The 27,716-nt window shown below is 38.6% G+C and overlaps 1 protein-coding gene and 1 long non-coding RNA gene across 12 annotated transcripts in view; one reads left to right on the top strand and one right to left on the bottom strand.

Moving 5' to 3' along the window:
- Positions 1-12,929, top strand: part of LOC105740771 — a 33,539-nt gene extending 20,610 nt beyond the window's left edge. Inside the window, exons 5-6 of the long non-coding RNA XR_001116856.2 lie at positions 7,174-7,256; positions 12,549-12,929. This is a non-coding gene — a long non-coding RNA (uncharacterized LOC105740771). The remainder of the gene's footprint in view (positions 1-7,173; positions 7,257-12,548) is intronic.
- ST7 (suppression of tumorigenicity 7) overlaps positions 1-27,716 on the bottom strand; it is a 277,885-nt gene that overhangs the window by 103,090 nt on the left and 147,079 nt on the right. For 9 of the 11 annotated variants that reach the window (XM_012512205.2, XM_030826518.1, XM_003261232.3 and 6 more), the window contains 2 exons: positions 24,726-24,808; positions 5,440-5,599 (listed from right to left, as the gene is read on the bottom strand). In XM_012512205.2, the coding sequence (XP_012367659.2) occupies positions 5,440-5,599; positions 24,726-24,808 (243 nt within the window). Of the gene's footprint in view, positions 1-5,439; positions 5,600-24,725; positions 24,809-25,748; positions 26,629-27,716 lie in introns of those variants that run through there. The other 2 variants (XM_030826519.1, XM_030826523.1) reach the window with 2 other exon arrangements.

Below are 27,716 nucleotides of genomic sequence, written 5' to 3'. Positions count from 1 at the left end.
TTCTCCACAGTCATATTTGTAGAGAAATCAGTTCATCTGGGCACACTGCCAAATGGCTGTCCTCTGACCTGACATTTCCACATGACCTCATTTAATGCTCAAATGACTCTACGCAGTAGACATTACTGCTATTCCCATGTTTGCAGATTAAGATACTAAGACATAGGAAAGTTAAACAACTTGCCCAAGGTCACACACAGAAGATTAGGACCACATCTGTCTGACCCCAGAACCCGAGCTGTCAACCACTGGCAATCCTGCCACTGAACTGTTCCTACAGTGTTAGGTTAATGTCACTTCAGCAATAATGTCATCCACTGCAGTACAGAATTTTACTAAAATTATTATTTTAATTGCTTAATAATTATGTTTATCTTGGTTTATACACCTCATAGAGGTTCTGGACAAGGTCAATTCAATTTTTTAAAGTGCTTAAGAACTTGGATCATGAAGTAAGACTACCCAGGTTATCCGCCATGTGACCCTGGACAGATGACTTCACCTTGCTATACCTCAGCTCCCTTAACTATAAAAGAGAGATAATAATGATATCTGCTTCCTGGGGCTATTGTGAGGATTACAAGAGATAATATCATATAAAGCTGATAGTAGACAAGAGTGTTACTATTATTGGAACCAAATGGTTTCCTACCGATAAAATCATTTGTTCTAGTGTTACGAAAATTTGGGATTGGGCCGGGCGCGGTGGCTCACGCTTGTAATCCCAGCACTTTGGGAGGCCGAGGCGGGTGGATCACGAGGTCAGGAGATCGAGACCACGGTGAAACCCCGTCTCTACTAAAAAATACAAAAAATTAGCCCGGCGTGGTGGCGGGCGCCTGTAGTCCCAGCTACTCGGAGAGGCTGAGGCAGGAGAATGGCGTGAACCCGGCAGGTGGAGCTTGCAGTAAGCCGAGATTGCGCCACTGCACTCCAGCCTGGGCAACAGAGCAAGACTCCAACTCAAAAAAAAAAAAAAAATTTTGAGATTGACGAAGGTCTTAAATATATTTTTTTACTCCACCTGAATTTCTACATCGCCACTGTTTTTCTTTATTATCTGAATTTAATCAGCGCTTAAATTGCTCTGGCCATGTAATAAAATTTAATTCAGAATTTAGAATATATATTTATATAGAATTATTAAAATTATTTAGAATTTGGAATATACATATATATATATGTCTCATGAAGATTAAAAGAGATTAAAAGGAGATGATTTGTGACAGGAAGCCAAGTGACTATGCAGTTTGTTTAAAGATCTAGTTCTATGCAAGAGGCTATTAAAGTATCTCAGAGAATTTAAACTTGACTTTGGCAGGGATATTTTTCATGTGACAGAGCACTCTCCACTTTTCCCATTATCCTGAAGAAGGTAAACGCTGCAAACCTTTGTCTTTATGGCATCTTACTTGAGAACAAGGCAAATTATCAAACAGATGTTCCATAAACTCAAATTCAGAATGTTACTGGGCCCTTTTAAATCCCTATTCATCATCAGCTCATAAACTAAGCTGAATTAAGAAACAGTAGTGAGAAACATGGTGATGTGGCAGAATACATAAACAGGATTTATCAGAAACTGCATATCTGAGAGGAAAACAGAAGTTTAGCTCCCAAATAAAGCAAAACCAGTGGAATGGACACAAATGCTAACTGCAGCCAAACAATCTGAAGTTTGACTGAAGTAAGAAACTGTGTAATTAACTACATTTCTCCACTGGCCCACAGATAAAGATCACTGCAAATTTTGAGTAAGTCTGCATTCAGGCTACTTTGTACAAATCCAGAAGTTTAAAAATATATGCACAATCTGCCTGTAACCATAACAACCTTTCTCACTCCTCACTCCACCACCCCCATCCCAAGTAGTTGTTAGGTAGGCCATGTTTTTCAGCTTTTATTCAAAACAAATTATTCCTTAAGGAAAGAGCTACACTGCATTTTCATATAGAACAATGTTTATAACTGATATTTCCCATTTATTCTTAGTTTTTTCAATGATTTTCTCAAATAATTAATAAAATACCATTACACTGCCTTTGCCAACATCATGAGACTTTGTGAGCCATGTTATATTTCATGTACAATTCAGCAAAGGGCCATCTTATGATGCTCCAAGAAAACCAACAGATTCGCCCTTCTGTTATTAAGGCAATAGTCATTTTATTACTATGAAGGCAATGGGAATTTTTAAACAAATTTAAGAAAATACACTGATAACCCTCAGCTTTGGACCTTCTTGATACTTAGCATTTGAAATGAGACCATGAAATAGAAAGTGATTAAAAGTAGAAATAAATTCAGACAATGTACCTTTTTAGTATTTTTTATTCAAAAATCAAAATAACCACAAAAAAAACCAGAAACAGACAATGGTATTATTCCAGTGGCATCTGGCACTTCCAAACTAGCATACATGTTTGTTTAGCTGAGTCAGCCAAATATCAGAAGCCTAAATGTCAAGAAGTGGGCAGATGGAGACCTAAATATACTTAGACAAGTTAATTTCCATTTTCCTAAGGATAACTATTTGAACACTGTTATGACATCAGAAAATAAATGCTGTTATCTATTATACAAGAAATGAATGGAAATATAGAATGCATAGTAGGCACTCAGTAAATACTAGTACATATTAATATTAAATGAATACTAGTAGATAATAATATTATCATTGAATTAGTAATAATATCCAAAAGCTCAGTCTTAGCCAAGTAAAAAATACAAACAAAAGTGAGAATTTCCACAGGTTATCCTCAGTGAATGAATTCATTTCTTCCATGATAATTGCAGAATCCTCTGTCTAACTAGATCTGATCACATCACTCCTCTGCTTAAAAGGTATCATTGGTTCCCATTCCACTGAAGATAAGGCCCAGGTTCCAGTCTCCTTGGCACAGCATGAGCTGCCAGCCGACTTTGGCTTCTGTCACAATCCAGTCCCTTTCCCATATGTCCTGTTTTCTAGTCACATGAAGCCAATTTTTATTTCTTGAACATGCCATGTTTCTCATGATGCTCTGCCTACAAGTCTCCCTTTTCCCTTATTCATCTGTCCAAATCACTATCTAAATCAATGTCACCTCCTGGGAAGCCTTCTCTGATAGTCTGTACACTATCTACTTCTGTTAATCTTTAATATTTTTACCTTTAGCAACACTTATAAAATTGCATTATAATTTTTAAGGCACGGCTTTATTTCTAGCCTCTTGCAGTGTCCTGCTTCTTTGAAACTCAATGAATCAACGCATGAGTGCGTGCAAGGCCTGTACTTTCTCCTCTTATAAAACAGGTGGGAAAAATTTCCTAGCTCAGTCTCTTTGTCAACTCAGTAAACATTTTCTAAGTACTTCTTATGAACCTGGTCTTGTATAGGGTTTTATGAATATGATTTTTTTAAAGGCAAAGTTCTTATCCCCATGGAAAACTCTGTCTATTGAAGGAGACAAGTGGTAAATCCTCTGGTTGCATGAGGAAAACATACAAATCTAAGGAAAACAAAGGAGGAGATCCTGACCCAAGCTAGGAAAAGTAGTTTGCTCCTTTAAGGAGAGAGCCACCAGTTCTAAAACTTGAAGGATAAAGAAGAAGAAATTCAAAAAGCCACATTAGGTTTTTTTCTTCCTCTCTAGAATAACCCATCCACATTTCATAACTGTCTAACCAGGTTATAAGAATCAAGGATCAGGGTATATATAAATTTTGTTCCATATTTTAAGTCAATACTCTTTTAACAGACTCTGCCAGCTAGCTATGAGTAGTACTGGGCACCTCTTGGTACAATTTATTTTATCCTAAAGGGTACACATATAAAAGATGGCATTGCCCAGCCACGTAACAAAATTGTCTAAGACTTTGTAAACTTATCCACTTTGTGAAAGGAAAAGAGACCTCAGCAAAGCAAAACATTAACCAGCTAGTATAATAAATGCTGTTTATTATTCTAATGAGGAATCTTGATCATTCAGTCACTAGGCATGAGCAGTGATGGATAACTGCTACCACTTTGCATTGGCTGTGAATATCCCATAGATTAATTGTGCTCTTGTCTGACTTGAGTTACTATAGCCTTTGAATGACAAAGAACATTGTAGAAAATTAACAAATTGAAAACAGAAACCATCCTCATTCGAGATCATTCTTTATAGTGAATACGTTTATATTTTCATTGAAGTTTCCCTTCTCTCTCTACTTGATCTAAATCTCTGGACATCATTTCTCAATGCAATGAAGAGTTCATACGCTTCCCATTGTTCCTATTATTTTGCTGTCTCTCTTAGTGGATGCCTTGATTAAGCCTTATTCTTTATATGAATGTTGATGCTATTCTCAGTGCTGTAACAGCAGCTTTGTTTCAAAGAAATAGTAGACACCGCAAGATGCTAGAGATACTACAATAAAGCCATACCTTAAAAATTACAGTGTAATTTGATGTGTTGCTAAAGGTAAAAATATTAAAGATTAACAGAAGTACAGAGATAGTGTACAGACTATCAGAGAAGCTTCCCAGGAGGTGACATTTGATTTGGATAGTGATTTGGACAGATGAATAAGGGAAAAGGGAGACTTGTAGGCAGAGCGTCATGAGAAACATGGCATGTTCAAGAAATAAAAATTGGCTTCATGTGACTAGAAAACAGGACATATGGGAAAGGGACTGGATTGTGACAGAAGTCAAAGTTGCCAAGCAGCTCATGCCGTGCTAAGGAATCTGGAATCTGGGCCTTATCTTCAGTGGAATGGGAACCAATGATATCTTTTAAGCAGAGGAGTGATGTGATCAGATCTAGTTAGACAGAGGATTCTGCAATTATCATAGAAGAAAATGAATCTATTCACTGAGGTTTGAGAAACTATGGACAAGGAAGCTATAGCATCAGGTTGGGAACACTGACCTAAATGACCATTGGTTAAGTCAAATGGGAAAAAATAACATTAGCCTGGCACAGTGGCTCGCACCTGTAGTCCCAGCGCTTTGGGAGGCCAAGGCGGGCAGATTACTTGAGCCCAAGAGTTTGAGACCAGCCTAGACAACATAGCAAAACCCTATCTCTACAAAAGATACAAAAATTAGCCAGGCATGGTGGTGCACACCTGTGGTCTCAGCTACTTGCTAGGCTGAGAGGTAGGAGGATCACCCGAGCATAAGAGGTGAAGACTGCAGTGAGCCGAGATCATGCCACTGCACTCCAGCCTGGGTGACAGAGCAAGACTCTCACATTAAAAAAAAGAGGGTAAAATTAATAAGCATTTCCTTTCCCTAGGATGTTTATACCCTCCTTCTCTGATAGAGGTTGTCAACTCCATGGGAAAATGAACTGCATTGTTCTCTGAAGCCTAATGTTTAAATAACAACATTCTTACTCTCTTAGTATGAGTAACAATAATAACTTAGTAAGAGTAAGCAAATATTGCAAACTGAAGGAAATTCCATACCTGAGACACTTTGCCTATTGGAATCTGAGTCCCCGTTACTGGAATTAGAATTGTTGGAAGAGTTGTTGTCAACCCCTCCCAGAAGGGGGCGCAAGTGGCTTACTGAGACTTGTTCAATGAATGAAGTTCCATATTTGCGAAAATACCACCATTCAAATATCTAGAACAGAAAAATAAGCTTGTTTATGGTCCCTGTTATCATTTATGACTTCTGTACACATGCCCATAAAACATGTTACATTTACTAATTCCACCTTAAGTACATTTTATTTCAAAAACTGTTTATTCTAAAAATTAGATTTTAATAAAATTAATAATAACATTTAAAATTCTCAATGTGGTTTTCTCTGCTTAATGCTAGTTTCAAAAAACTATAACATCAATCATGGATAAAAGAACACTGTTAAGAACTGCTCAATATAATTTTTCTCCAAATTTATATATAATATTCAAATAACAAAATCACCACAGCTGAAAGACAATTCCGGAAATGTATATAAATAAGTCAGTTTTTGAAATACGGCTTATGAAATATTCCAGTTCTTTGCACTTTATATTCTGATAAAAACCATACCTCTGTAAAATGCTTAAGAGTAAAATTGAGGTGGGGGCGGGGCAGGAAGGAGCGGGGGTGCTTGGTAAGATCTCCTTAAGGAAATACTGGTTTCACAGAACAAAAGAATGAGCTGTATCCCATTTCCCACATGGATAGCACCCAGCCACTGAGGTTCAGCATTATTCCACTTGCAGAGAAGTGCTTTATAAACACAAGCATCTGTTGTATACCATTAATGTTTCCTAGTTCACAAGCCTACTAACTGTTATGCACTGTGAATTACAAAAGGGAAAAGAAATAACTTTCAGTAATGAAAGAACAATGATGCTTACATGATTAGACTGAAGTCAGGACCTCCTAAGCACTGGAAAAGCAAGTGACCTCCCCCAACCCTTCTTACCTGGGCTCTCTGCCTCTCTACAGTGAACACTTCCTACCACTGCTCAAAGCGGTTCTCTCCCACATCTTTGCCTCTCCTCCCTGATTGGGGGTTTCCTTAGGCAGTCACAAATCATTCCACAGAAGAAATTTAAGAATCAATCATATCCCAGAGTCTCATAGGATAGCTACATTTTTATAACATAAAATGTGCAATTAACATAGAACTACCTTTACCCTTTCTTATTCCATAAAAACAAGATTATCTACTCTGGAATGGACTTTGGGCTATAATTTTAAAACTGATGTTTTCTCTGTTTTGTTCTATTAAAGATTTCTAAAAAGATACAAGGAACATTTATGAATGACCAGAAGGAAGTATCATTCAAATGAAATGTTTCCAATCCTATAATAGGGCACCTTGATTTAATCCCAGGGAGTTACTCTTTCTGACTATAGGTTGAGTATCCCTTAAATGAAATGCTTGGAACCAGAAATGTTTTGGATTTTGAATATTTTTACATTTTGGAATATGTGTATCACACTGGCTGAGCATCCCCAATCCAAACATCCAAAATCCAAAATGCTCCTATGAGCACTTCCTTTGAGTGTCAGGTCAGCACTCAAAAAGTTTCAGATTTTGGAGCACTTAAGATTTCGGATTTTCAGATTTTTAAAGTGCTCAACCTATCGTGAATTATCACATAAAACATCCAAGTATTTTCTCTAGGCAGAGAGGGGAGAACACACTATCAAGTTAAGAAAGGACAAGACTAATCTGTAACATTTGGAATCACCAGGAATGGGATTTTGCATAAAGGAAGAAAGCTCAGGAATGATAAATTTACACACCATGGATCTAGAAGGGAGTCTATAACCCCAGGTGAGTTATTATCTGAACGTCGGTGTCTTCAACTGTAAGTGGAAATCATATTTATTATTTATCTCAAGGGTCCTGAATTTCCATACTAACCCCATGTAAGACACCTAAGTCAGTGCCTGCTGCAGTTGGTTTTCAAAAGTAATAGCAAAGCTGCCATTTACTATGTCAACGATGCACATCCCTCCCATGGGCAGCACACCTCACATGCTGCCATGAGGCACCCCTCTTTATGCCAGTCTATAATTCAGGTTACTACAGCATTTGCCTGTTACTAGACAGTTGGTAGAAAGTACTGGAAATCGTCATGACAAAGGGTACTGCTCACTGTACAATCCTGACCACTCAACAAGGCCCTCAATAGATTCATGGCTTTGCCTTCATTAGAAGAGAAGTAAGACTCCAAAGGACCCAGAAAATTCTGTGCCCCAAGTCATTTTTCTGCTTTCTATATTGTGCTGCTGGAGCACCTGCCGGTCCTTAGTTCATTGATTCCATCACACAGCACTACATGTTCCACACCAATCACAAGCAGTGCTCCAGGATTACAGACTTGGCCCCTGCCACTACAAGTCTATGTCACAGATCCATAAGCCTCTCACAGGCTCCTGGCATGCCTGTACCCGTCACACACACACAAACCCTGGGTTTCTTCAGATTTCTCAGTTCTTCCAGCAGAACCATAAAGTGTCAGCGCTAAAAAGGACCTTAAAGGACTATGTAGAGTCCACTTACAGATGCAGAATGAGAACTACCCATCAAGGTACAATGAACTGACCAAAGTCACAGAGCTAATTAAATAGTCACTTAGCCTGAAGCCCCTATTGTCTGTCACTATCTTACCAAGGCCCTATAACAAGATTTTTATAGCTCCCTTGCTTCATGTAAACAGACAGATGTAGCCTATCATTCCTTTTTTCAAATCTTTACTTCCAAGTGCCCTCTGACACTGTCCCTCTGTGCTTTCCTAGTTATAAAAACCAATTCAGAAGTAGTAGTCTATCAAATGGGACCAGATTATTTATCCTTAGGTTAAAAACGACTCGTATTAACTGCACATTTGCTTTGTAATAGGTGATAGACCTTCCACCCAGTATTTCTAATGCAGTAATAATAGACCTCAGTAAAGACTGGGTTATTCATGCAGCTGTTTGGGGAGGAAAAGAAAGGCCTTCTCAGGTCTGTCATATCACTGCAATAGTACATCCCCTACTGTGTACAGAGAACACAAGCATAAAGATGGACCTCAGCTGTGTACAGGGCACACTAGAATAAAAAAGGACCCCATCCTTCTAATAAATATTGAACGAACAACTAGGAAAGAAAGAAGGGAAGAACCCAAAGCCTTCTGAAACTTCAAACAGTGTCCTCATCTAGGGTCTTAACATAAAAGTCTTTCCCTTATCCTGAAACATGTCAGGCTTTGGGCGAGCACCTCACAGTATTTTAAAAGAGCTGCACAGATCCAAATGGGCAGATGGTGTTATTTAATGCGCACATATTTGGTGTCACTTTGAATTCTTTTCCCTGGTGCATACCTACAATGCAAACAGCAAAGCTCTCATAAACAAATTTAGATTTTAAAAGCACTTCTTGGACTTGCTAGTAGCTCAGTGGGCCTGTCACAGTGGAACAAAACAGTTTTTGGTCTGACAGATAACCAAAAAATTAAAATATAAATATGCATTTCATAGTCTTAAACACTTAACCTCTCCTGCGCTTTTTTCCTATTCATGCTCCAACCCTGAGAGGGTCAAGTAAGATGAGAACTAAAAAGTATCAAGCAGGTTTGGGATTTAGGAAGTCAACAGGGACCTTACCATTTAGTTTAAAGGTAAAACCCCTTTAAACTAGATAGCTGGGCTATGTGACCTTGGTTGCTTTTCTTGATTCCTTGGGGCTTAGTTTTCTAATGTGTAAAATAAGATCACTGTAAGCATTCAGTTGATGTTGGATGAAGAGATGGAGAGAGAAAGGGAGGGATGAATAGAAGACTGAATGGAAGGATAGTTGGAAGGTTGACTGGATGGATGATAAGGGCTGGCCTGGTTGATATAACGGGAGATTGTCTAAATAAACAGAAGGATCAGTAAAAGGTTTTGTGTTCATTTTGTTTTTTATGAAAAAGAGAGGTTCACACATATTTGTGTTAGGGGAAAAAAATCCAGTGGAAAGAGAGAAACTGATGGTGGGAAAGAGTACAAATTACCCAGAGACATGATGCCAAGTAGGAAGCGCATCCATTCTGCCTTTAAAAAGTAACCTACCGGCCGGGCGCGGTGGCTCATGCCTGTAATCCCAACACTTTGGGAGGCCGAGGCAGGCAGATCACCTGAGGTCAGGAGTTCGAGACCAGCCTGGCCAACATGGTGAAACCCTGTCTCTACAAAAATATAAAAAATTGGCCAGGCGTGGTGGTGGGCGCCTGTCATCCCAGCTACTTGAGTGGCTGAGGCAGGAGAATTGCTTGAACCTGGGAGGCGGAAGTTGCAATGAGCTGAGATCGCGGGACTGTACTCCAGCCTGGGTGACAGAGTGAGACTCCGTCTCAAAAAAAAATAAATAACGTACCACTTCTCACTTCTTGCTCTAAGATAGGAAGAAAGAAAGAAGAATGAATAGGGGGAGACATTCTATTTTGGAAAGTAGAGTGTGATATGAGCTGTTTCCCAGGTTAGAAGGCAATAACCGGATAAAAACTGGGTGACACTGATCTCAGAGGAGGTGCAGGTTAGGTTTATCTTCTGGGAATAAGGGAGGTGGGGATGGAATTGGGAATGAGAGGGCTGAGGAAGTGGTTTGGACCTATATCTTACATGGCAGAAGGGCCAGAAGCTATACTCGGGGCCCAGATCATATTTGAAACAAAGATCCATTTGGCAAGGACCCAGTTACCAATGCCCAGTGAGCTCCTTCATTATTATTTGACAGAAGCAGAGAGGATAACCAAGGAGCACTGGGGCTGGGAGCTGGGGGCAGAGACCCAGGTTTCCAGCTGGCCTAAGCTTCAAACTTGTCTCATGTTTACCTGCAGGGAATAAAAATCTGACAAAGGAACAATAAACAAGGCCTTTCCGTCAATCTTGCAGACCTAAAAGTAGACTCTTTGTTCAAGATGCCTAGATTCTTCCTATCCAATAAGTCCTCCTCTTCTTTTGAATTGTATATTCTATACATAAAACACTTCATGTGTCAGGAATTTCCCTATGCCCTATTATCACACTCAAAAATGCCTCCAGATTTCCACACAGCAAAAGCTTAGTAATTCCACACCAACACCATTAAACCCATGGGAAATAGAAAGATGTCAAAGCTTGAAATTGGCTAAGTGCTTCTTAAGAATTAAAGTAGATAATGATGTCACAGGAGGATAGATACAGTGATGGTAGAGACTGAAGAAGGAATATGAAACTTTATGGCAGTCTACTCCTAGATAGAAAGATTGCCAAATCAACACCTGCTCCAAGTCTTCAAAAATATATCTGGTGGTAAACAGTTTTTTTTTTTTGGCAAAACGGATTATCTGGGCTTAAGAAGATAAACCCAGGCAGTTGGCATGTGTTATAGTAATACCTGTAACATTTTTAGTTTCTTTTTTGATCCTAAAGTATATTCTTTTTACCATATTGACTCTTTCAAAGTCCTTCCTAATTCCTCATGACAGATAAAACTTTTTTTTTTACATTCTTGGTTTCTGTATATTTTGTTTAGGAATATGGAATAGCAACCGAGTGGGTCTTGGCCTCCTGCTTCCTAGATCTCAGCCAAGCCCTCCTCAGCCACCTGTTCCCCTGAACAGTTGCGGGGGGCTATGTAAACTGGCATTCTGCCCTTCCACCCGCCTTTGTGGCCACCTGTTGCCAAGACTTTAAGAAAACACAGGGAAGTAAGGCTCTCTTCAAGGTCAATAGCCAATGGTCCATCCCCACCTCAGTGTCTCTAAGTTCACAGGATGAGATTTTCCACTGCAGCATTAACTACCGCGGCCTAAAACGGAGGGTAACTCTCCTGAGCAAAGCCCTGGTGACCACTGAGAATTGGGAAAAGCCAGACTGTGTCATTCATCCCAAGCCCTGCCAGCTGTCCTTTAGGTCCCTCCTCTAGAGATTCTAATTCAGTTGGTCTGGGTGGTGCTCAGAATCTATCATTTTAAACAAGCTCCCAGATAATTCTGATGCAGTCAGTTAATTCATTCATTCCTTGGATCTTATGTGAATTTGACAAATATTTTCTAAGTATTTACCCTGGCATTTCATATACAGTAGTACACAAAAACACAGACATGGTTCCTGCCTTTGTGATGCTTCTATTCTAAAGAGGAAGAAGACAATAAATGATCACACAAATGAAATACAATGATAAATGTGCTAAGTATTGGTCTATGTTCTAGGCTGGACAAATCTGGCCTAACCCATGGCCAATTAGAAAAAGAAAAAATGTTTCCTCCAAAGAAGGTTGCAGTCTTCCTCTTCCCTCTTTCCTTTCCTTTTTCTTTTCTCTTTCCCTCTCCCCAATCTCTCCTTCTTATCTACCTCACCCACTTCTGTGTGTCTGTTAAAATGAAAATATCAACCGCTACACCCTGCTTCTATCCATCTTCCCAGGCAAACCTTATGAGAGGCAGAATGATGCTGAGGCAGAATGATGCTAGGGCAGAGTGGTGGAAATTCCAATTCTAGTCTTCACTCCACCCTTACCTAGCAAAGTTTCGTAGGTAAGTCACAAGTTTTCTGAATGCCTAGTCCTTAGGTCTTTCCTTGCCTAGTCCTTAGGTCTTTCCTGATTTAAAGTGGATTGCTTCTGAGCATTCCTGCCTCAACACTGCAACTACATGACTTTCAAGTCTCTCAATTTGTGCTGAAATGCAAGTTGAAAAAGCCAAAATGGCAGTTTTGTCCCTTTATCCGCCATTAGCTCATTCACCTTCTTCACTTTTGCCATATCTTATCATTAATCTGTTCTACCCAAATGTTCATGTCCACAATCAGTCCATGACAGGTATCAATCTACTTTCTTTGCCTGACATGGGATCTCCTGCAGAAGATCATTTACTTCCGTGGTGAACACAAGAAGCTGTAATCTGACAAGGTTAAATGAGCCTATTTCCTCTCATTGTCTGCAGGCTCCCCAGCCATCTGGCCCTCACAGCATCTCTCTCATTCTTTATTCTAGAGTCAAGAGACAAGGTGCTTCAGAGATGATGCAGCTTGACATTTATGGGCTGCTTCCCACCCCAACCCCCCAAGAGCCCTCCTAATCAAGTTTCCCTGTGTCTTTTTCCACTCTTCGTTCCAGAATCACCATCGTTTTGGGTGATCCATATGCCTATCAATTAAAGGGCTACCTGAGTGCTGTTCAACTTCTTGAGATGGATGAAAAAGGAATGAAAGGAGACAGTAATCTTCAACTCCGCTCCTTTACTTTTGAATAAGAGGTGATGGAAGGCAAGGTCAGAGAGATCTCGGTTCAAATCTCATGATTTAACTGCTATATAACCTTGGCCAAATTATTTAAACTTTGTGCTTTGTGTCTGTTTTTACTTAGCAATATAAAGACACTGGTCATACCTACCACTCAGAATTTCAATCAGAATTAAATGAAATAATATATGCAAAGTGCTTAATATAGTACACCTGGCATGGAGTGGTAACTCAATAAATAGATCTTTTGTTATAACTCATTCCTATTCAATCGTCATCTGCTACCACTTTCCCAAAAACATACTTCTTTTACATTTAATCCATGAACTAATTATTTTATTTACCATTCTGATTTTCTCCATTTCCTGTTCTTGATTCTGACTTTTAAAAATTATGCTCTGGATGCCTCTTAAAAATACCTCTGTTATACACACACACACACACACACACATACATATATATGTACATATATGTATATCTATATACATATACACACATATACATATCCTGTATCCTATTAAAATGTGTATTGATCCCTATATCCAATGAAATATACACACATTTTAATAGGGATATAGGAATCTATGTATAAATGTCAATGCAACATACAGAATTGTATGCATTCTATCAACATTTTGAGATAATTAAGGGGAGCATTTTCTGCACATATCCGCCTTACCACTCTGAAAAGCGAGGCAAAATCCAGAGATTTTCTCCACTGAAATAAACACTCCCTGCAAAGGCTGGGCATGCCTTTGCTAGCAGATAAAAGACTAACTTGGCAGGTCTGGACTGTGATGACAGGTGCAGTTCTTGTGGATGGAACTGGACTGGGATGGGAAGGCTTGTGCCAAGCAGACACAGGGGTATCTTGAAATTAAGCAAGGGAAAAAGCTGGATGGATGGGTATAGGCACAGGAACTAAAAGGGAAGAGTGAGCTAGATGGTATAACAAAGTCATTGCTAGCTTTCACCTTGTGAACTAAGAAGTATTAGGGATATCTAATAAAATCTACACGTGTTTATTTTTAAGTATACTGTATATCTGTTCAGTTAACTGACTTTTTCTTTACAGAGGAAATATCAGGGTTTTTGTTTTTAGCTCTCTTTTCCAAAGAAATCAAATTTAATTTGATAATTTTAGTCTGCAGCATAGAAATCCTGAGGCCCCCAAATAATCAATTTCCCCAGGGTCAGCCCTATACTTTAAATGTCCATGGCAGGCTCCTAGAACATTGCTTAGGTGACAGCAGTTAGGTAATTGTCTCCCTGGGGCCAGGAAGCAAACTGCTGAGCATTTCCATGCACACAGCTATTTTGCAGAGCACCTGATCCTTTACCTCAATGCTGCCTCTCCCTGAAATGCACTCAGCAGAAAAGGATAGTGGCAGAATAGAAACCTTACCCTGGGTTCATTTCGAAGCCTGGCAAAGCTGAGTCCCTAAAGGCTAGGCATGTCAACAAGCTCTAAAGCAGGAGCCTAAAGCTGTACACACTGTAGTTATTTAGCTCTCACTACAGACCAGCATTTTGAGAGAGACCTTTCAAAATGTTCCTACAGGAGAGGTTTTCCTTTGCTCAAAGTTTCCTATCAGTCGGAAGCATCCTCTGCTTCCTGAGAATGCTGCAAGACAAATGTACCATAAGATAGCCCAGCAATGATCATCCGGTTCAGCAGGGGCACAGAAAACCTCACCAGCCCAGATCTGCAGAGGCGGCCAGGCTCTAGGGAAATCCCTTTATTGCTGTTGGGGCTTCCCCATCTTTGAGTTAAAAAGGAAAACAACAATTAGGCCCAGCTTACCAGAGTGAAAGGAAACAACCCACACGGAGGTAATTAATTTATAGCCTGTGAATCTACACCACGCTACTGCTAGAATAAAGTCCAGACCTACCATTTGTACAGCAGGCTAGAAAAACAGCTGACCACAGAGGCAGTGAAATGAGTGACAGAGTGCAGGCTGCCTGCACAAGATGGCCTGGGTTCCAATCCTGCTCCTCCATTGCTAGCTGTGTGACCGAAGGCAGGTTACTAACTGGCCTATTCTACCTATTGAGCCTACCTGTAAGTAAAAAGGAAACAACCATTAGCAATGACCTTGTTGTACTGTGGGGAAGAGTAAATGAGTTAGCATGCAAAGTGCTTTAGATCAGTGCCTGGCATCATCTAAGTAGGTAACAGTCTTCAGTGACCCTCCCCTGAGAGGAGGAATGTACAAACAAAAGACAAAAGCCTACCTTTCAGCATAAGAGTGAATTACTGGTTTCAGTATGAAATTGTATCCAGAAAAGTTCTTTTTTTCTATTTGTTTACTTAAAAAATATTTCCAAGACGTTTTGAATGAAAATGTTAAAATATTATTGTAAATGTAAATTATGATTATCAGAGGGAGACTTGTAATGCCTTCCCCTTCTCCCTCCCACAAAACATATATGCTAAAAGATTGCCATGTTTTGGGCACATATTTAGTAAGAATTTACCAAGCATTTTCCCAGTCTGAAGATGCCTCACTCTATTTAGGAATATTAAGGTAGGTTTTGAATCATAAAGGGATGCTGGATTTTGTCAGATGTTTTTTCTGCATCTGTTGAAATGACCATGTGATTTTTGTTTTTAATTCTGTTTATGTGGTGTATCACATTTATTTACTTGCATTTGTTAAACCATCTCTGCATCCCTGGTATGAAACCCGCTTGATCATGGTGGATTATCTTTTTGGACATGTCGTTGGATTCAATTAGCTAATATTTTACTCAGGATTTTTGTATCTATGTTCATCAGCGATATTGATCTGTAGTTTTATTTTTTTGTCATATTGTTTCCTGGTTTGGGCATTAGGGTGATACTGACTTCACAGAATAATTTAGGGAGGGTTCCCTCTTTATCTTTTGGAATGGGGTCAATGGTCAATAGGATGGGTACCAATTCTTCTTTGAATGTCTGATAGAATTCAGCTGTGAGTCTGTCTAGTCCTGGACTTTTTTTCTTGGTAACTTTTTAATTACCATTTCAATCTCGCTGCTTGTTATTGGTCTGTTCAGACTTTCAATTTCTTCCTGGTTTAATTTAGGATGCTTGTATATTTCCAGGAATTTATCCATCTCCTCTAGGTTTTCTAGTTTATGCATGTAAAGGGGTTCAAAGTAGCCTTGAATTCTCTTTTGTATTTCTGTGGTATCGGTTGTAATATCTCCTATTTCATTTCTAATTGAGTTTATTTGGATCTTCTCCCTTCTTCTCTTGCTTAATCTCACTAATGGCCTATCAATTTTATTTATCTCTTCAAAAGAATAGGCATAGAAGGGACATACCTTAAGGTAATAAAAGCCATCTCTGACAAACCCACAGCCAACATTATACTGAACAAGGAAGAGTTGAAAGCATTTACCCTGAGAACAGGAACAAGACAAGGATGCCCACTTTCACCACTTCTATTCAACATAGTACTGGAAATCCTAACCACAGCAATCAGACAAGAGAAAGAAATAAAGGGCATTCAAATCGGTAAAGAGGAAGTCAAACCGTCACTGCTTGCTGATGACATGATCATATACCTAGAAAACCCTAAAAACTCATTCAAAAAGCTCCCAGGACTGGTAAATGAATTCAGCAAAGTTTTAGGATACAAAATTAATGTACACAAATCAGCAGCCCTGCTATACACCAACAGCAATCAAGCTGAGAAGCAAATGAAGAACTTAACCGCTTTTACAGTAGCTAAAAAAAAAAAAAACAAAAACTTAGGAATACACTTAACCAAGGAGGTGAAAAACCTCTACAAGGAAAACTACAAAACACTGCTGAAAGAAATCACAGATGACACAAACAAATGGAAACACATCCCATGCTCATGGATGCGTAGAATCAACATTGAGAAAATGACCATACTGCCAAAAGCAATCTACAAATTCAATGCAATTCCCATCAAAATACCACCATCATTATTCACAGAACTAGAAAAAAAATCAAAAAATTCATATGGAACCTAAAAAGAGCCTGCATAGCCAAAGCAAAACTAAGCAAAAAGAACAAATCTGGAGACATCACATTACCTGACTTCAAACTATACTGTAAGGCCACAGTCACCAGAACAGCATGGTACTAGTATAAAAACAGGCATATAGACCTATGAAACAGAATAAAGAACCCAGAAATAAAGCCAAATACTTACAGTCGACTGATCTTGGACAAAGCACAACAAAAATATAAAGTGTGGAAAGACACCCTGTTCAACAAATGGTGCTAGGATAATTGACAAGTCACATGTATAACAATGAAACTAGATCCTCATCACTCACCTTATACAAAAATCAACTCAAGATGGATCAAAGACTTAAATCTAAGACCTGATACCATTAAAGTTCTAGAAGATAACACTGGAAAAAACCTTCTAAACGTTGGCTTAGGCAAAGACTTCATGACCAAGAACCCAAAAGCAAGTGCAACAAAAACAAAGATAAATAGATGGAACTTAACTAAACTAAAAAGCTTCTGCACAGCAAAATAAATAATCAGCAGAATTAACAGACACCCCACAGAGTGGCAGAAAATCTTCACAATGTACACATCTGAGAAAGGACTAATATCCAGAATCTACAAGGAATTCAAATAAATCAGCAAGAAAAAAAAATCCCTTCAAAAACTGGGCTAAGGGCTGGGTGCAGTGGCTCACATCTACAATCCCAGCACTTTGGGAGGCCGAGGCGGGTGGGTCACCTGAGGTCAGAAGTTGGCCAGACCAGCCTGGCCAACATGGTGAAACCCTGTCTCTAACAAACACAAAAAATTAGCCAGGCATGGTGGCACAGGCCTGTAATCCCAGCTACTTGGGAGACAGAGGCAGGAGAATTGCTTGAACCCAGGAGGCAGAGGTTGCAGTGAGCTGAGATTGTGCCACTGCACTCCAGCCTGGGCAACAAGAGTGAAAACTCCGTCTCAAAAAAAAAAAAAAAAAAAAAAAAGAAGTGGGCTAAGGACATGAATAATAGATGATTCTCAAAAGAAGATATACAAATGGCCAACAAACATGAAAAAAATGCTCAACATCACTAATGATCAGGGAAATGCAAATCAAAACCACAATGCAGTATCACTTCACTCCTGCAAGCATGACCATAATAAAAAAGTAAAAAAATAATAGATACTGGCATGGATGTGGTGAAAAGGAACACTTTTATAATGGTGGTGGGAATGTAAACTAGTAATGTAAACTAGTACAACCACTATGGAAAACACTGGAGATTCCTTAAAGAACTAAAAGTAGATCTACTGAGATCCAGCAATCCCACTACTGGCTACCTACCCAGAGGAAAAGAAGTCACTATACGAAAAAGATACTCGCACATGCATGTTTACAGCAGCATGTGGAACCAGCCCAAATGCTCATCAATAAGTGGATAAAGAAAATGTGGTATGTGTGTATGTATACATACACACACACACACACACACACACACACCATGGAATACTACTCCACCATAAAAAGGAATGAAATAATGGTGTTTGCAGCAATCTGGGTGGAATTGGAGATCATTATTCTAAGTGAAGTAACTCAGGAATGGAAAACCAAAAGTATGTTCTCACTCATAAGTGGGAGCTAAGCTATGAGGATGCAAAGGCATAAGAATGATACAATGAACTTTGGAGACTCAGAGGAGGAAAGAGTGGGAAGGCAGTGAGGGATAAAAGACTACACATTGGGTATGGTGTACACTGCTTGGGGGATGGATGCACGAAAATGTCAGAAATCACCACTAAAGAACTTATTCAGCAAATACCACCTGTTTCCCAAAAACCTATTGAAATAAAAATTTAAAAATAAAAATAAACAAGCTTTGAAAAAAAAAAGAATATTAAGGTAGGAACATGAAGACTTAGGTTCTAGGCCTGGCTTTGCTACAAACTAACCGCATGAGCTTAGACAAAACATTTCCTTTTCTTTCTTCTGTTAGTTTCGATTTTCTCCTCTGAAAAATGAATGGCTTAGGGATGAATGACCAAAGTCCTTTCACGTCAACAATCCCTGATTCTCCCCATTGCTTTTTAAAATTGATACATAATAGCTGTACATATTTTCAGGGTACATGTGATAATTTGATACCTTCATGTAATATGTAAAGATCAAATCAGGGTCACTGGAATATCTACCACCTTAAATTTATTTTTTCTTTTCTTTGTGCTAGGAATATTCAAATTATTCTCTTCTGACTATTCTGAAATATACAACAGATTGTTAACTACAGTCACCCTAACAATCTGTCAAACATTAGGTCTATTTATTCTATTTAACTGGTATATTTGTACCTATTAATCAACCTCAGCCAGGCATGGTGGCTCACGCCTGTAATCCGAGCACTTTGAGAGGCCAAAGGAAGAGTATTGCTTGAGCCCAGGAGTTCAAGACCAGCCTGGGCAATATAGGGAGACCCCATCTCTACAAACAATTTGAAAAATTAGCCAGACATGATGGTATGCGCCTGTGGTCCCAGCTACTTGGGAGGCTGAGACAAAGGATCGCCTGAGCCCAGGAGGTCAAGGTTACAATAAGCTGTGCAGTGTGCAGTACACTGCAGCCTGAATGACCTTTCCAGCCTCTGGTAGCCACCCATCTACTCTCTATCTTTGAGATCCACTTTTTAAACTCCCATATATGAGTGAGAATATGCAATATATGTCTTTCTGTACTTGGCTTATTTCACTCAACATAATGACCTCCAGTTCCATCCATGTTGCTGCAAATAACAGAATTTCATTCTTTTTCATCACTGAAAAACATTCCATTGTGGAACATTCAAATTCCAAAGAGAACTATTTACAAATTAATCTCTGTTCTCTGATCCAATCATTCTCCCTAGTAATCATGTATTGCCCTCAAGAAAATTTCCTCTTTTCCCCCTCCCACAACTTGTTTCTCCACCATAACTTGTCTTGCCAGGATCCAAGACCCCAATCTTTCTGTAACCTCAAGATCATATATAAGCTTCTTAACCCCACTGAGATATTGGGCAATCACTCTGTAGTTCTCCTGTGTACGTTAATAATACATTTCTTATGCCTTTTCTCTTATTAACCTGCCATTTGTCAGTTAATTTTTCAGTCAACCTTTCAAGGGTGAAGGGGAAGTTTTCTGCTCATCTCTACAATATATACCACATATTCTTTACCCATTCATCAACTGATGGGTACTTAAATTGATTCTAAATTTTGGCTATTATGAATAGTGCTGCAATAAACATGGGACTGCAGGTATCTCTTTGATAAACTGATTTCCTTTCTTTTGGATATATATCCAAGAAGTGGAATTGCTGGATCATATGCTATTTCAATTTCTAGCTTTTTGAGAAACATCCGTTTTCCATAGCGGCTGTACTAATTTACAATCCCACCAACAGTGTACAAGAGTACCCTTTCTCCACATCCTCACCAGCTTCTGGTATACCCAGTTTTTGTTTTGTTTTGTTTTTTGAGACGGAGTGTCGCTCTATTGCCCAGGCTAGAGTGCAGTGGTACCATCTCAGCTCACTGCAACCTCTGCCTCCCGGATTTAAGTGATTCTGCTGCCTCAGCCTCCCGAACAGCTGGGACTACAGGCGTGTGCCACCACATCCAGCTAATTTTGTATTTTTAGTAGACGCAGAGTTTCACCATGTTGGCCAGGCTGGTCTTGAACTCCTGGCCTCATGTGATCCTCCCGCCTCTGCCTCCCAAAGTGCTGTGATTGCAGGCGTGAGCTACTGCACCTACCACACCCTTTCTCCTTACAAAAATTAGCCGGGCATGGTGGCACATGCCTGTAGTCCCAGCTACTCAGGAGGCCGAGGCAGGAGAATCACTTGAAGCCATTCTAACTGTAGTGAGATGATAGCTCGTTGTGGTTTTGGTCTGCATTTCTCTGATGATTAGTGATACTGGGCACTTTTTCATATACCTGTTGTCCATTCACATGTCTTCTTTTGAGAAATGTTTATTCAGATCTTTGCCCATTTTATAATTGGATTATTTGGGATTTTGCTATTGAGTTATTTGAGCTCCTTATATATTCTGGTTATTAATCTCTTAGATGAATAGCTTGCAAATATTTTCTCCCATTCTATGGTTTGTCTCTTCACTTTATTGTTTCCTTTGCTGTGCAGGAGCTTTTTAGCTTGATATAATCCCATTTGTCTATTTCTGCTCTGGTTGCCTGTGCTTTGAGGTCTTACACAAAAAATCTTTACCCAGACTAACGTTCTGGAGCATTTCCTCAATGTTTTCTTTCACAAGTGTCATGGTTTCAGGTCTTAGATTTAAGTATTTAATCCATTTTGATTTTGCATATGGTGAGAGATAGAGGTCCAGCTTCATTCTTCGACATATGGTTATTCAGTTTTTCCGGCACATTTATTGAAGAGACTGTCCATTCTCCAATGTATGTTCTCAGTGCCTTTGTCGAAAATGAGTCGACTGTAAATTTGTGGATTTATGTCTGGGCTCTCTACTCTGTTCCACTGCTATGTGTCTGTTTATATGCCAGTACCATGCTGATTTGGTTACTATAACTTTCTAAAATACTTTGAAATCAGATAGTGTGATGCCTCCAGTTTTGTTCTTTTTGCTCAGGACTGCTCTGGCTATTCAGGGTCTTCTGCAGTTCCATATAAATTTTAGATTTTTTTTTCTATTTCTGTAAAGAATGTGATTGGTATTTTGATAGGGATTACATTAAATATGTAAATTTATTTTCAGAGTATTATAAAATTTATTCAGAGTATTGTCATTTTGATGATATTAATTCTTCCAATCCATGAACACAAAATATCTTTCCATTTTTTGTGTGTTCTCTTCAATTTTTTTCCATCAGAGTTTAATAGTTTTCCTTGTATACATCTTTCACTTTTTTTATTAAATTAATTCCTAGGTATTTTATGCTCTTTGTAGCTATTGTAAATGGGATTGCTTTCTTGATTTCTTTTTCAGATTGTTCACTGTTAGCACATATAAATGTTACTGATTTTTGTATGCTGATTTTGTATCCTGCAACTTTATTGAATTCGTTTATCAGTTCTGTTTTTGGTAGAGTCTTTAGGTTTTTCTAAATATAAGATCATGTTGTCTGCAAACAGGGCTCACTTGACTTCTTCCTTTTTCATGGTTTTCTATCACCTGTCTCACTGAAACTGATCTCCCCTTTTCATTACTTTCTCTCGTCATCTTCTGTCTACTCCTTGTCCTCTCTGGATATCATGTAATTCTCAATGTATTAATATAGTTTCTTACCTAGCTCTAAATAGTAAGTATATCGCCTCCTAATGAAAATCTTTTTTAATTAATAAAGTTAGAAACCTTTGGAGTGACAGATTCATTCCCATACCTTCAGCACTTACCACAATTTTTTCTGTGGTTTTCTAGCAAAACAGTTTCTGCTGGCTTCCCTCCACCAAATCCTCTCTTAGATTATTTTCCTCTGCCCTCGATCCCCTAGATTGAGGAGATTATCTAAAGCCTTTCTCTTCTCCATTCATTGCTCTTGGTCAGACTCAAATATTTTTACTATTTCCCATTTGGACAATTTGTGTTGTTCCTCAACAGGTTAAGTAGAAGTAAATTTTTGAGGTGGTTGTTCTCTGAAGCCAAGAGTTCCTGCCCCCGCCCCGACAAATGTGAAGACGAACGTGGGGCTGCTGTATTCTTCTTTGCAAAGTAATAATAGTAAAACAGCACTACCATACACTATCACCATCATTTCAGAAGAAAATTTTAACGTTAAAAAGTAAGAAGGACATAATCTCAGAATAAAATACAGTCCTTACATGGAATAAATTAGTGACCAGCTTTATAGCTTTATGGAGCCACTTTCTACAGGGTCTTTATTTTTCTCTTATCTCTAAAAAACAGGGAAAACTTAAGAGATACATACAAGTGAACAGATTAGTATTTAAGAGGCAACATGGTATAAATTATCACATATACCTTATTTCAACCCATTTTAAGGAGGAAGTTTAATATGCTTCCCCTCAACTTGGGTTGGTCTTTGCAGCCAGCATTGGGCTTTCTAGTTGGATTTTCACTTATCCAAAACAGATTTTTAGTACCAGAAGTAGTTCTAGAGAAACAGAATTTTGAGGATAGATTTCTTTAGTTGGTTTTGGGGTTTCTGGAGTTGGCTGCTTAATATAATTGGACCCAAAAATGCTAAGGACTCTACTTCTAATAGTATGGAGAACACTGACAGTCCTTGGCGTGAACTGTTTAGAGAGTTATGCAAAATAAATGCATTTGATACTCCTGATTCACCACTCTTGAGAGGCAAAGAGTTTAGCAAATCTACACATAATACCTTCGACCATATGTGGAGAACCAAGGAATAAAATGAAGTTGGTTGGTTGCTCCTAAGTTCACTGGACAAGGTGATGAAAACAATGAACTCAGGGATTCTAACTCCTGGCTCCAGAAGCACATACTGAGCCTCGAATCTTCTAAGAGTGCCCTTAGTGAGAGTCTTATCTCCTGTAGAGAAAGAGCTGGAAATTGTGGAAAATCAGACACAAGCTGTTATGTGAGTGGTTGACCTGCAATGAAAGGTGCATGCTCAGGCTCACCAGGTATCTACTGTTAAAGTGAGGGCATTAATTGGAAAAGAGTGGGACCCTGCAACTTGGAATGGAGATGTGTGGGCAGACATTTAACACCAACTTTAAACATCTCATGCCACGAGTTTAACAATCCATATGACACAGCAAAGCAAGATGAACCTGGATGTTCTCTGCCCACGAAAAGATCCTCCCCACACTGCCATCATCCCTCTCCTCTGTTTGCAGGTTTCTGCCCTCCATACATTTCTCCACCTTTTTACTCTGACTCCTCACAAGCTCAAGCTTCTGAAATCCACCATTATTCTAGGTCCATTTATGCTCTTTGCTCCACATGTTTGCACCCTTCTCTAAAGCTTTTCTGTTTTTCTTCTGATCATCCACTTTTCTTAACACCAACTCTGTAAAATTTTTCTTATGCTTGTTTCGATAATAATTTAATCACAAGTATATGGGTACAGAGAAAAAAAGCTTTTCTAAAACCTTTTTGCCTTAAAGGTCATTTAATTCTATTAGAGTAGTCCCATTGAGTTTAGATGGTCCCCATTTGAGGCCACTAAAATTAACTACTTCAAGTGTTACCATTTAGCACACCTGCAACTGTTACAAAGATAAGGTAATAGAGCCATACAAATGATAATCATATTGCTTTTTCGCATTTTAGGAATTTTTTTAAAGGAAGCAATGCATAAATAAATGTAAATTTAGAAAGAAAAGAAGATGAAGGGAAAAAAAACTTAGAATTGTCACAATACATGTCAATACATTTAAAAAAAACTAAGCTATGTTTCTATTGATCTTGATCTTGTACAATATTCCATTTTGATGGTTGGTTTTGTTTGTTTGTTTGTTTGAGATACAGTCTTGCTCTGTCACCCAGGCTGGAGTGCAATGGCGCGATCTCGGCAACTGCAACCTCTGCCTCCCGGGTTCAACCCATTTTCCTGACTCAGCCTCCCGGATAGCTGGGACTACAGGTATGTGCCACTACACCCAGCTAATTTTTTTTGTATTTTTAGTAGAGATGGGGTTTCACCATGCTGGCCAGGCTGGTCTCAAACTCCTAACCTCAAGTGATCCGCCCGCCTTCGCCTCCCAAAGTGCTGGGATTACAGACGTGAGCCACTGCGCCCGGCCCCATTTTGATGATTTTTAGTTGAACGGAGTTACGTTTATTTTACAATATCTTAGATAGTAAAATTTGACAGAGAATTATGTCTTCCTTTATTTTCCATTTCATTTACATTTGTTTTTTCCCCTTCAACAAAGTAATATATGATTGCTTAAATTTTTTTCAAATATTTCAGAAATATAATGGAGTAGTAAAAGGCCAGTATGAGTCCACTCCCCAACATATATACATGTGCAAGATAATCACTGTAACCGGTTAGTGTATATTCTTCCAGAGTTTTTTACTGTACATACACTAATATACATATTACTAATCAGCATGTTTTTAAATGAGAAGGACTCCACCACTTACCAAAATAAGCCCTGATATTAGTGAGGAAGTGCCTGTTAGGGCCACGTAGAACTTCGGTGTTAATGTGTTCAAAAACATGCTCACTGAAAAAGAAAAGAGAGAGAAAGGGAGAAGAACAAGGAATGTATGAGTATGTCAGTAAAACCAGCTCTTTGATTTTTCTCTCTGGTAAAATCATTTATTTCTGATGATGAGAATTCTTAGAACCATAGTGAGATCCGTTTAAAATGATTCACCATTACACAGGCTCAGAATACTAGGTGTCAAGTAATATATCCTGAAAGAAAAAAGCTACATACGAGAAAATAGAGTAGTTGTAATTTCTAACTCCCAAAACAATTGTTGAGAATGGTTTTCATGGATTCATAACCATGGAAGAGTTTAATCAAAGTTGATTACAAAACTGTTAGCCAAAAAGAGAAGGTACTCTTACACATTTTGTGGGACCTGCACATCAGAGTCCCTGATGCATCAACAAGCAGTATTTCCACCTTAGAATAAACTGAAAATAGCCATATTTAATATATTAAATAGTTATTAAAGATTATTATACTATGGTTACCCCTAAGAAGGAAGGACAAATTGACAAGTTATTAGGTTGGTGCAAAAGTAATTGTGGTTTTCGCCACTGTATGATGAGTAAAAGGTTTTTTTCAACTTACTTAAAAGGCTTTTAAACTGGTCATCGAAATAAATGGAGTCAACGAAATAAATGAAAAATAAACCTCTAAAAATGAATGTTCACTGCCAAGCACCTTCTTCTTTTTTTTTTTCTTTTTTTGCGAAAGCAAGTTTATTAAGAAAGTAAAAGAATAAAGAATGGCTATTCCATAGGCAAGAGTAGCCCAGGCACCTTCTTGACCAATTCCCACCACTCTGTTCATATCCACTATCCAGTTAACCTGGTTGCTCACTGATTAGGGTTCACTTACAAGTATTTTATACATATATTTTAAGGCATTGTTATTTATATCTAGATACTACACAAAACTTTTATTATTATCAAAACCACCACATACTTACTGGGCTTTTTGTGGGAATATTCACATTTCTTTACTGAATCTGTTTGTAGAAGGGAATCACATCCAGTCTGGTTTTAGAAGTACGGCTTTGATGTCATTAGAGGGAAAGGCTTTGGCATCTGTCCTGAGCTCAGCCCAGAAAGCAAAGTAATATACCAAAATGAACAGAGATCCCACGTTCACTCATTCAACAAATATTTTTCTCTGTTTATGAATGAGACAATGGGTAAAAAATGAAAGAATGAATCAGACACAGTTCCCACTCTCTAGAAGACCAAGTGCAGTTGAAACACGCAAGCAAATGAGCAACTATTACATAAGTGCATAGATAGGTCCTGGGTGTAGGATTTTATGAAAACATGTTAAGAGGGATGCATCCCAGGCTGGATGGCAGGGAAGAAGTCCAGGAGATGGACATATCTCAGCTGAATCCTGAAGAATAATTAAAAGTTAACCAAACCAAAGTGGACAGAAGGAGGGATGGGAGGACAATCTAAACAGAGGAAAGGACCTGCCTCAAGATGCCAAGGAGACAGCATGGGCCTTTCCAAGCAGATGCAAGGGTTGAGGAAGTTGGGAGATTGAGCAACAAAGACATGGATGTGGAAGGGTACACTGGTTCCATTCTTTCGTGCTACCCAAGCATCCTCTCAATAAGCTCGCCTCCCACTGCACCTACTCTTAAATGAATTTGTTTCACCTGTGGTATTTCATTTGCAATCACAAGAGACTGGACTAACACAATGTGTTCAGTCAATATTTACAACTCGAACTAAATGGACCTGGAACTTTCGGGAAGGTAGAAGAAGGCACAGAAGTAGTCATCAGTTTAGGGCTGTGAGGTAAGAGAAGGAAGCTACAGTTGAGTTGAGGAGGCTTTGCCTGGTCATCAAAAAAATATATATACATATATAATATATAGTGATATGTCATATATATATAGATATATATATAGTGATATGTCATATATAGATATATATAGTGATATGTCATATATACAGATATATATAGTGATACGTCATATATATATGACATGTCATATATAGATATATATAGATATATATGACATGTCATATATATAGATTATATATGACATGTCATATATAGATATATATGACATGTCATATATATAGATATAGATATAGATACAGATATAGATATAGAGAGAGAAAGTGATATGTCATTTCCCATGCAACAGTTTGTTCATTGAAGGAAGATTTTTTAAAAGGAAAAACAATCAAATGTGCACAAAACACCCCTACAGCTTATAACTGCCAATATGATTCAGAGGTGCTTAAAATTCTCAAAATTTCCCTCCACACTATGAGTGACCCCACATTCCCTGTTATTTTTTTTAAAGTCAGCAGAGGCCAGGTGTGGTGGCTCATGCCTGTAATCCCAACACTCTGGGAGGCCGAGGTGGGTGGATCACCTGAGGTCAGGAGTTTGAGACCAACCCTAGCCAACATGGCAAAACCCCATCTCTACTAAAAATACAAAAAATTAGCCGGGCATGGTGGGTGCCTGTAACCTCAGCAACCTGCAAGGCTGAGGCAGGAGAATCGCTTGAACCCGGGAGGCGGAGGTTGCAGTGAGCCAAGATCACACCATTGCACTCCAGCCTGGGCAACAAGAGCAAAACTGCATCTCAAAAAAAAAAAAAAAAAAAAAAAAAAGCCAGCAGAATATTCACTTTGTTATTCTGTAATTATAAACATTCATATCTGTACCATATACCGTTCAGTAGGTTTCTGCAAACAAACTGAACGCCATTGAAATCCATTTCTAAAATAGAGGAAAAGATTTGCCTAAATTAGAAGTGCTTTAGTAGCCCTGCTGTTGACTGCCTAGCAACAAAAGCATAAAGCAATGGAGAGGAAAGATTTTCTGCTGAAAAATCACTGATCCACTGGAGGCAAAAGACTCAAGATTTAATCAGTAAGTGAAAAAAAAATTGAGTTTTTTTAAA

The sequence above is a fragment of the Nomascus leucogenys genome, chromosome 13 (assembly GCF_006542625.1).
Source record: "Nomascus leucogenys isolate Asia chromosome 13, Asia_NLE_v1, whole genome shotgun sequence".
NCBI lineage: Eukaryota > Metazoa > Chordata > Mammalia > Primates > Hylobatidae > Nomascus > Nomascus leucogenys.
This window is presented reverse-complemented; position numbering and strand designations above follow the sequence as displayed.